This window comes from Gordionus sp. m RMFG-2023, chromosome 5 (assembly GCF_954871325.1).
Source record: "Gordionus sp. m RMFG-2023 chromosome 5, tfGorSpeb1-WG-v2, whole genome shotgun sequence".
NCBI classification, from domain to species: domain Eukaryota; kingdom Metazoa; phylum Nematomorpha; class Gordioida; order Chordodea; family Parachordodidae; genus Gordionus; species Gordionus sp. m RMFG-2023.
The window spans coordinates 13,939,217-13,951,173 of record NC_088779.1 but is presented as its reverse complement, the minus strand read 5'-3'; the positions used below and the strand labels follow the sequence as shown (position 1 = coordinate 13,951,173).

At 25.2% G+C, this 11,957-nt stretch overlaps 1 protein-coding gene across 1 annotated transcript; it reads left to right on the top strand.

Moving 5' to 3' along the window:
• The first annotated feature begins 658 nt into the window (after positions 1 to 658).
• Positions 659 to 11,127, top strand: LOC135930384 (cytochrome P450 10-like). The gene is made up of 8 exons (XM_065467179.1): positions 659 to 819; positions 1,097 to 1,306; positions 2,637 to 2,833; positions 2,895 to 3,079; positions 3,649 to 3,869; positions 9,645 to 9,794; positions 10,006 to 10,169; positions 10,313 to 11,127. Exons 1-8 carry the CDS (start codon positions 721 to 723, stop codon positions 10,833 to 10,835), a joined length of 1,749 nt encoding a protein of 582 aa, XP_065323251.1. The 5' UTR covers positions 659 to 720; the 3' UTR covers positions 10,836 to 11,127.
• The last annotated feature ends 830 nt before the right edge of the window (positions 11,128 to 11,957 follow it).

The following is an 11,957-nucleotide window of genomic DNA, read 5'->3' as shown; positions in this document are numbered from 1 at the left end:
TGAATTTTTTTTATTGAATTCGAAAGGCTAATTTAAGAAATTCATCCCCAATTCTTGCAACAATATTGTGTCGAAAAAGATGTCACAAAAAATATACAATCTATCACGACACCGAACAAATAACACAAAACAAAAATACATTAATAATAACTATTTTAAATATAGACATTTTTATTTTTCATTTGACAATTTAAAAAAAAAGGAAAATAAAATTTAAATATTATATTATATATAAATTTTTTGAAATCTTAATGCTTTTTATCCAACTATAATATGTAAAATCATTGTAAATGAAATCATTATATTTTATCATCGAATAATTTAATTCAAAAAAAATTATACCAATGCACATAACGTTTTATTTTAAAATGTTGTTATAAACTAAATATATAAATCAAGTTTAAGATTTAAATATAGGTATATTATTAAAAATTCACTTTTTATTATATTAGTATTTAATAATATTTTTTCCTTTGGCAAATTAAAATATATAGTTATATAATTAAATGAAATTACAAAACTAAATTTTTAACAAAAAATTATTTTAAAAAATATTGCATAACAACTTTTGACCTATATGGAGAAAGTTGTATCTCTTAATAAATACTATATTATAGACACTATTTATATCAAAGACACTATTTATAAAAAAAATATAAGTTCAAAATTATTTTATTTAAGAAAAAATTTAAATTTTGATATCCGAAATTAGATAAAGTTATGAAACATTTAGAAGGATATATTCTTAAATTTTATAATTTGCTTCTTCGCAAAGACTTCAAAAATTTACCTATCGATGGAAGGAACTATTTATATAATGTAAGTTTAATAAAATATAGTATAAAATATAATGTATAAAATATTACATGGAATCCCTGAATTAAGATTCGATTTAGATATAATCTCAGAAAAAGGAGAGTTTTAAAAGTTAAGGAAGCCTTGAACAATTATATATTTTACTAAATTAAAAATAATCATCTATATTTCCTCCTAATTTTGACACTTTTTATCAAATGAACGTGAAATCTAAATCATTAATACAAATATATATTTAAAAAAATTAGTCAATAATATAAATTTATATATTAATTATAAGGATAAAGTTTATTCTTCTTCAATAATCTTGCCCGATTCTAACCTTACTCTCAAGGAAAAATCCAAAATAAATGAAGTCGATGAGAAAAAAATTATAACTAAAGCTATTAAAACTTTTGATATGATACCAGGACCACAAGGCTGGCCTTTGATCGGAACACTGTTTGACTATATCAAAAAGAATGGTTATGGATTCGATAATATGTTTAAGGTTAACATTTTATTTTAAAAGTGATATTATACATCGTTATAATAAGATAACTAATTTTGAATAAGCACCCCCCCCCCACACCCACATTTATATGACACCGTTTCAGACCAAGGGCATTACTAGACTTTTCAATTTCCGGGGCTCATAGAGTACTTAAAATCTGCAATTCGTTAAAAATCAATTTTTTTTGCTTCGAAATGGAGATCTGCAATAATAGCTCATCCGCCCATCTCCGGACAGGCATTCTTAAATATTTTAAACATTAGGCGGGTGGTGGGCGGGCCATAAATAGCTTTAAACAATAAGAGGATTTTAAGTAGGCGAAGTGAAGACGAGTGGGTGAATTTTAATGGGTGAGCAGGCGAGTTAAAATAAATTATAAAATAACGAGCAGGCGAACTTTTGGCTAAAACCCGCCCATTTCAAACCTCTACTTTGAAATGTTTCGAAATTTTTTGACGGACTTGAACCACCAGATAGGACCCACTAGTGATGCCATTGTCTCACATGTAGGTATGTCCATTTTTATACTAAATAAAAAAATGAAACCTTTTAAATTATTTACAATTTTAAATATTAACCACTCATTTTTATTTTTTTTTCCATAGAGATCTTTTAATTTGCCTCAACTTATTTGTTACAAATTGGAAATAAGAGGTGCATTTTTAGAAAAATAATATTTGTAATGCTAAAATTCATTTGAATAATTATTTGCGACAATGTTTATGTCTTAGGTGTATTAACCTTTAATTTTGTCTCTAAACTAAAAAAATTTTTTATATAAAAAGTAAGAATTTTCACATTAACCAAAGCCCACCACATGTAATTTAACTAACATTATACAACTTTTTGTTTGTCTAAATTTACATAAATTTTTTAGAAATGATTTATTTTCTAATCTTGTAAATAATAATTTATAAATAGATATAAGAAAAACCACAAACATACAAAATGATATCTTAAAGCCTTTAAGTTAATTTTTACATACCAATTAATTGAGATAAAATAAAAATCTCATCGTCAACTTAAAAGATTATTTACTTCATTTTACTCAAGGCTAAATGTGTGAAAATAGTTTTCCTTATAAATTAAATTAATTAACACTATGCGTATGATCTATGAATTTCAAAATTTAATATTTAAGGCTTTAACGGTATCATAATAGTTTAATTAATTTCATTATTGCTATGTGCTTGCGAATTGTTTATTTTAATAAGATAACCTCGAATTATCTTTTATCTCATTATAATTATTCAAATATATCCTTAATCTCTGAATTTATAAGTTAATATAATATATAAATTAAAAACATAAAAAATAAACAATTTAGGCTCAATATGATAGAAGCCTCGAATTTGGCACGATCTATAAAGAAAAGATAGGGCCCGAGGTATTAGTCGTAATAACAGACCCCAAGGAATATTCAAAGGTAGTTAGAACCGATTCGAAATACCCAAACCGAATGGCTCTAGAGCCTATGATACACTATAGAAGGATACGCAATCTACCCATTGGTCTTTTTAATGCGTAAAGTTTTTTTTAAAACATTAAATGGTTATATATTATAATACAATTTTCTTTTATATAGTGTGGGAGAGGATTGGCACAAATATCGTAAAGTTTTAAACTCAAAAATGTTGGATATGAAAGAGGCAAATAATTATTTGCCAAGATTGAATGAAGTATCGACCGATTTTGTTCAACGTTTAAAGATTGTTTCCAGGCTAGATAACTTTTGCATTGAAAAAGAACTCTTTAAATGGGCAATGGAATGTAAATATTTATATTTTTATTAAACGTGTAAATTTGTTAAATATAAGTTAAGGGAACAATAAAGAAGAACATGACTATCATTATTATTTTCATTACTAAAATAGTATCCTTAATATAATAGTTATTTTGTAACCCGCATCAAGCCTTTACCATACACAGGTATATGATGTTTGACAGCCTTAATCATTAAAAAATAATGATGGTCGTTCCAAGGAGGTTATTAATATATATGGCCATGCAATTTTAAAATTAGTTAATTTATTTTTACGTTTGCTAATTTTTCTTTTATCTTAAAAAGATGGGGTCTGGCCAAAAATTAATTAAATCATTTTTTATACTGGTTAACAATTGAAATAAAATGGTTTCTTATCTGGTAGTTTTATGACATTTTTTACTAAAAATGTCATCATAATAAATGTTTTAAGATATGGCATTAATTACTTAAAATTTATGTAAATGTAAAATTTTTAAATATTTACAATTTTAAAATCTCAAAATTATTGGTGTAAACATGATTTTTGTATAGAATAAAATGTGTATGTTTCGTTAAAAAATGTTAACAATTTTAGCCATTGGAGTATTGCTATTCGATTCTCGTTTAAATTGTTTTCAAGATCCAATGCCTATTAAAACGACCCATTTTATTGAAAGCGTTGCTGGATATACCCGTACATTACAGTCTTTGATTACAGATTTTCCTTGGTACAAATATTACAAAACTAAATTATGGAAAGAAAATGAAAAATATGCCGATGTCATATTTAAAACTGGTGAGGATCTTGTTGAAGAAGTAAACTGATTTAAGTAGTATATAAAGATTTTTCTAAATTAGCCTAACTTCCCCTCAAATATAACAAGAAAATTTTTTAAATAATAATTATGTTTCTTTTAAATTAATTTTAATAATAACTCTATTGAACTAATTTTTTATTCTATACTATTGCTCTATAGCATAATTTCGTTAAATATTATTAACATGAAATTTTTTTTAAAAATTTAATTTATAACATTTTTATACAAGACATTTAAAATACGTTATCATTCGCAAAACAAATTAGTGTGCAAATAGTTAACGGGCACTTTAAAATAATATCTTCTTGGCATAATGTTAATACGAATTTTTATAATAGGGTAATTTTTGCAAGTGCAGCCTATTCCAGTTGCAATATATTTCCTAGTTATCTTAAAAATATATATGATATTGCCCATAGATAAATTTATTTTATAAAAATGACTAACCTCAAATGAGCCTTATTAAAGAATGTTTAGTTTGGATTATTATTGTAAAAATAAAATCCTATTATTAAGTGATTATTTTAATATTACAATTTTTTATTTAATAATATAATCTAAGAAATGTTCAAATTTAGAATGAAAAAAAAGTAGTGTTATGTTAAAAATCCCGATTCGGATCGATTTAAAAAAATCCGATTAAGATTATAAAGCTGGCAGAAATACTTAGATATCTATTTGCCAAATATCGATGCTTACACAATATTATTTTAGCAAAAATCTTGTTTTGAAAAATCGACTCAAATCGGACTTTTTAACAACCATTAAAGAATGTCTAATTTCTAAAAATTTTAATTTTAATCTAATGCATAGAAATTCTTTGGTTTCGTTGGTATAATGTCTAATTTTGCTGCCTGGATTTTTTTAAGAACCTGGATGTTATTGGCGAAAAATGGCCATATGTGGATGTGACTATAGGAATGAAAAGAAAGTTGCTTAAATCTTTAAATTTTTTAAATCTTTTTGATCCCTGGGTTCGAGATTATGTTGGTGTTTGAAGGGAGAAGTAAATACAGTCCCATATTGTCAAGGGCCCAATGGATGGTTATCGTACTATCAGGCCTTAGTTCATCTATGTTAGATTGGTTGCTGGCTCGATATAATTGGGAATAAGTGCCACTGTTAAGCCTTGAAAATGAAAAATATATTTTATTTGGTGGCCTCGAGAAACTTTTCGTGTTAATACTATGTTAATTGCTATATTATCATATGTATGCAATGTCTAATCTTTGTATAAGCTGGTGAATTTCATTTGATACAAACATGTGGCTATTCGGTTCAATACGTAAATTAATGGCCTCTCAATCATTCATCTCATAAGAGATTACCAAGGTTACGACTAGGGAGTGATTTTAACCATTTAGTTTGTCAGCAGATTAAAAGAGTTTACAATCTAAGAACTTTGGCATCCCACAAATTACAAATGTTATATAATGTTGATATTCCATTATGTTAGATTGATATATATAATATATGATTCACTTATTTTGTTTTGATGTAGTTATATATCTATCTTGATGCAAATTGTAGATTTTCAAGCATATTTTTGTTGGTAAAATTTAACGATATTTTTAAAATATGATGATAGGAACAATGAAATTAAAAAAAGAATACACGAAAATATAGTTTTATGTGCTTATTGAATATTATGAACACAAATATAAAAAAAAAATGTATCAGTGTCTTTTGTCTAGAAAATAAAACTATAAGATTCTTTTGAAAATAATGAACCTTAGATACAGTTACAACACAAGTATCTTATTAAAAATATCACAAAGATATTGACAAATGGACCTTTTAACTAAGATACAAGTACTCTCGATAACAACTCTGCAGGGGTTTCACTGATTAAATGCTTGAAAGTTGAGTATAAAGATGGGAATAGAATTTGTAGGTGCTGATTGATGAAAGGGTGTGAGGTGGTTTAGTCTCCAACTTGTTAGTTGCGTAAACTAATATACGGTTGGTGGGAGTTGTTTGTTAATCTGGGTGATAAAAATGATTTCAAAGATAAAAGATCGAGTGCAAGAGTCTAAACTACTCGATTTAAAAGGCAATTGGGCGAGTGACCAATTAAATGAGGTAATTCAATGTTTAAAATTTTTTCTACAAATATTTTGATTTATTATAAATTTTGGATATAAAAATATTGTTTTAAAGAAGGCTGATAAACAGAATTTTGTAAAAATTTAGATATATAGACATTTATGTATTATAAATAGACATTGATATGCTGGTAAATGACCTAGGATGTGTTGAAGCTTTTGAAAATGTTGAGTAGAAGTTCTTCGGACACGGTGATTGTCAGTATTTTGTAGCCTAGCAAATTGGTTTGTTTGTTATTTAAAAAATATAATCTGTTATATTATTATTGATTGTAAGGCTGTACGCATGGGAATTAGTCTTCAAATATTTTAAAGTACCTACATTCGTTGAGTGGCCACTTATGGTTCAATCAGCTAATACCATAAACTTTGGTTTAAGTTGAACCTTTGTTTGAATTCGGAGATTAGATGATGGATATTGAAGCAAAAAAAAGAAGTTTTAATGGATCCCTTTGTTTGAAATCTTTTATTATATTAAAAAAGAGAGCCATAATAAATTATCTAGTTTTTTACATAAAAAAGTAAGCTTAAACAAAATGCGTTATTTTTTTTCGGTAAAGATTTAAAAAAATTAATAATAAACATATGATTATTCAAGCAATTTTTATTAAGAAATATGGGCAAATTAATTTACTTAGACAGTATTTAATTTAAATTTTGGAAATTATTTGAATAATTTGGTAATCGTTTTAAACTTTTGACAAGTTATTAATACGTTTTCATTTTTTGTTGGCATTTAGGAAGGTCTAAATTTTTTTAAAGTGTGAATTTATTTAATTTTAAAATATTGGAATTGTCTGACTTAATTACAATTCATAGTTGTTAACGCCTTTTTAAAAGGAATCCCACCATTTCAAAGAAGCTAGATCCCACACCCACGACTGAGTTATTAAAAGAGTGGGCTTCCTCCGCTAAATTTTTTAAAAAAATTATTTACTATTACAAGTAATATATTTTCTAAATTTGAATCTGATAAGCAGCCAAGCTACTCAGTTAAAATATTTTCAGGGATAATAAGCGCACAAGAGCACTAAGTGTTGTTAAACGGCTCAATTTGAGCCAATTTTTAAAAAGTAACTCAATATTTTATAGAAAAATATTATGAAAGCCTAAGTATTTTTCTCATAGATGGCACAAAGGTTTGGACATCTACGAAATTTCGAGGCTTAGGCAATATTTTTCGGGCTAAAATATTGAGTTACTTTTTAAAAAGTGGCTCAAATCGAGCCATTTAACAACACTAACTAGAGAGAAGAGGGGTAATGTATTTTATAAAAATATTTGAATGATATTGTCTTTTTTATATAATAAACATTTGGTCTTAATATTTGCTTTCTTTAGATCTATACATCCATTTCAACATCTTCCATAAGTTTTATCATTTGAATTTATAAAATGGTACGAATAAAAAAAATATGAATAACTTTGTAATTAAATAGTTTCATAAATTTAAACAAATTATATTATTTTTATTGTATTCAACAAATACATTAATTAAGATTATTTTTTAAAATAATCTATGGGATAAGATTAAAGGAGCGACGGAGCACCCCCTTTCCACTCCACCTAAAAAGGAGCTAACTCCCGTTCTCGAGTTTTGAAAAATAGCACGAAAAAAGGTAACGCCGTTCTTATAATATAAAAACAAATCATTGAAATTAAATTACTGGATATATTTATTATTAAATTTAATATTAATTAATAATAAATATTTTAAAGAAAACAAATTCAAAATAATTAAAATAAGAAATTGAATATTATTTTGTATGGTGGCGTATTTTATTTTAAAATTATTTTTTGAGTGAGGCTATGAATTTCATCTCCAAATATGGGATAGGGTTAATATTATTTAAAATAAATGATTGTAATATTTACTCAATATTGACCTTAATAATTTTGGTGAGTAATCCCGAAGGTCGGTCGTTTTTAAATTATTTTATTTATATATATTAAAAACATCGATTTTTTCGGCACGATCCAATAGAAATGCTTCAAAAATTAGTTTCGGCAGAAAACTTGAAAATAAACAAATATTCAGACATTGCTAAGGTATGTTTTATACCACTTGTCACCAATTGGAGTTTTTGGTGAGGAAATCCTTAAATTTATCACATTTTAAGGAGAAAATTATGGCGAATAAGGGCCAATCGTAATGAAGCATTTTATTTTACATTACAATGATTTGTCTAACTATGATCGTAAAGTCATTTTATAATAAATTCGTCTACTTTTCTGACCGTTCCATTTAATGTTGCAAATTAAGATTATATCTTAAATATTGTTAAAATATTACTTGGAATTATATGATATATTAAATAAATGCATAAATAGAATAATTACCTCCATAAAAATTCGTATTAATAATGATCGAAAATACGATCAAAATCTTAAAACCATTACAATGTAGTGATCTGCATCGGGCCTAATCAAGCCCGACCCGGCCCGAAATTTTTTTAAAAAAGTTTTGCGGCCCGTCCCGAACCCGAAATTTATTTAAAAAGTTTAGCCGGCCCGGCCTGAACCTGAAATTTATTTTAAAAAAATTTACCGGCCCGGCCAGGTCTGAATTTATTTAAATATAGAAATGAATTTTTATAATTACTTAAAATAAAAGACATATGTTATATAGCGTTTAGTTTCAATAAATTAAATCAAAAATTTTTATTTTACATAAAGAATTCTATATAAAATTGATAAATTTAGATATATTTAATAAAATTTCCAAGGTCCGACCCGACCCGGCCCGAAATTTTTTTAAAAATATAGGCCCGGCCCGAACCCGATTATTTTAAATAGAATTAGGCCCAAGCACGGCCCGAAGCCCGTTCGGGCCGGGCCTAACTTTGCAGATCTTTATTACAATGACTATTCATTAAAGTAATTGCATTGCTACTTATGGTTCCATATAGCACTGTGAGTAAGCCAATTGTTTGTTTTCATTTAAATTTTTATATATGTTATGCGTTATATTTTTATAATCTTTAATTGTTTTATATGACCTATTCATTTTTTAATAATAAATTCAATGAACAGAATAAAAATAATATATAAAAAACAATAAATCACCTTGCGGATTAAATATTATATTTTCTCATTCTAATTATTTTGAATATAATTACATTAAAAGATCTAAACTATCTAATAAATTATTTATTTGTTTATATAACTTAATTATTAAACATATTCAGTAATTTTATTATAATACTTAATTTTTATTGTTTAAAGAGAAATTTGAAATTAATTAATATCATATGTAAATAATTTCTATTTGCAACAATTGCTGTTTACCCAAGAATTTGCACCTGCATCAAACCATTATTGAAATTCAAAAAAATTAAGTATTTATTTAAAAAATTAAAAATGACTTACTTTATAATATAACTTTTTATTAAAAAACAGTTTTTTTACTGCTCATTATTTTATAAATACTACCTAAAAGGATAAAACATTTATTTTTTGATAATAAAAATACTGCCCATTTTGATAGACCGCAAAAAATCATAGCCTTCGATAATAAATTATTCAAATTAAATGGCTTAAAAAACATCAAGGTTATACATATTAAAAACTCATTTTTTCTGACAAATCCAACCTGACTTATGAAAGGGATCAAAGACTTAATGATTTTTTATTTAGTTTTATACTAATATGTATATTTCTTTTAATAGAAAGTTTTAGAATACGAAAAGAATAATACATTACAAAACACTTCTCTACAATCATATTCGATCTTAAGTCATCTTTTAATGAATACAACTTGGTCAAAAAAGGAAATAAATGTCACTTTGATTGATTTAATGATGGCTGCTATAGAAACAGTAAATTTTTACCTTTTTATTTTATCTATATTTTTGTTCGTATAGATGTTACATTTTGTTATCTTGTTTTTGTAGTAGTAGTATATTTATTTATAAAAATGTTCTTACAAAAAAATTTGATATCTATTTTTCTTAAATGGATATCAAAATTCCACCAAAATAAATGCTCAAATTTTTTTTAAACATATTTTTAATTCTAAAAATACAATAGACGTGTTTTGCAGTTTTATGGACTTTATACTGTTTGGCAAAAAATCCCAGGGTACAAAATAAATTGTGCGAAGAAATTATACAAATTAAAAAATCTGATGGTATAAACTTGGATCAAATGCATCAACTAAATTATTTGAAATGTTGCGTAAAAGAAGCTTTGAGGTATATTGCACTTTTAGAAATTTGCGATCTTAATGAATTGTTGATCAAAACCTAGTTGTTATATTAAATTTTTTATTTATGTTTTTTAGAAGTAAATTCACCTGCATTTATAAATTTAATAACAAATTCTTTTTAAATTCAAGGATATACCCTGTAGTCTATACAACCAGTCGGATTATAGACAAGAGCCTAACATTAAATGAATATGATATACCTATAAAAACTCATGTGCAAGGTAGTTTATATGCTATGGGTAGAAACAAAAATTTGTTTGATGAACCAGAGATATTTGTTCCAGAACGATGGTCCAATGAAAACATAACATCCACAAAAGACAAAAATTCTGACGATTATTTTCAAATCGATAACGTAAATCAAAGAAATCTTAAATGTCCGTTCAGCTCAAACAATACTAAAACTCAAATGAATATTAAAAAAATGAGCAAAGAAATATCTAGCTTTGCATCTTTGCCTTGGGGACATGGTGCACGGATGTGTATAGGGAGGCGAATCTCGGAAGTTGAAATATATACCGTGATATCTAATATAATTCAGCATTACGAAATTGAGACAATTGGTAAACATATGGAGGATGTAGATCCTGTATTACATCTAGTTTTATGCCCTTCAATCAAGATCAAGTTAAAATTTACCCATAGAAAATAATCATTCTTGCTAAGGGTAGTTTTTCATCCAGTGCAATTTACATTTATTGTGATTATTTAAATTTGATTATATATCTAAATTAATAATGAAAAGTTTAAAATATTCAGTATTATATATTTTTGTATTATGTTTAATGATTTGTAAAATATCATTTAAATGCAAATCTTCAAAATATTATCAATGTTAATAAATTTGTTATATTTATACATTTAATATTATTATTATATATATATATATGTATATATATCAAATTTAAGTATAAATTGGTATTTATATAATATTCATTAAACAAGGAACTTATTTGAATTTAAAATAAAAAAAATTTACATCATTGGTATTAAAAAAATAGAAGAGTATATACAATTTTTATATTGTCTAGGGCGACTATAGGTATCTATATGTTATAGAGATAAATATAATTAGACAGGATTAAGTAATTATTTCTAAATATAGGTTATAATATGCATCATTTTGTCACATAATTGTTTAAAAATTGAAAAAGAAATATAGATGGAAAAAATAGTTTTTAAGTTTAATTTTGGCAAAAATTTGATAAAGTATGTTCCACTAATAGCACTTTTAAAATGTAAAATATTTTAAAAATTGGATTTTACAGGATAAAATTTTTTGTGAATAGTTTAAAATAACAAGTTAAAATTTTAAAATAAGATTTTGGACTGAATTAAAAGCTTTTGATATTAAACCAGTAATACAAATCTTGTAGGAATATTAAGTTTAGTAAAAAATTTTTACTCCACGAGAAAAAATATTTAATTTTTTTTAAAAAATTGATAAATAAAAAAATTGACCATCAACTTTAAACAATCCCACCCAAATTTTTTTATGCAGACCCTTGTTTAAAATTAATTATTTTTCTCCTTGTCGAGCAAATAAAATTAACATTATTTCAAAATAAACCATTCCTATCTACTACTCATAACTTTTTATCCGGTTAAAATCCGATTTTTTAAAAATGTTTTACATCTTAAAAGCGCTATTACTCCATTTGCGTTAAATTTATCTTGAAACAATTTATCATTTTTTTTTGCAGTTAATAAAAAATTATAATTAAATATTATTAATCATTCTAAATTAATTTTTTTGAATTATTTTTTTAAAATA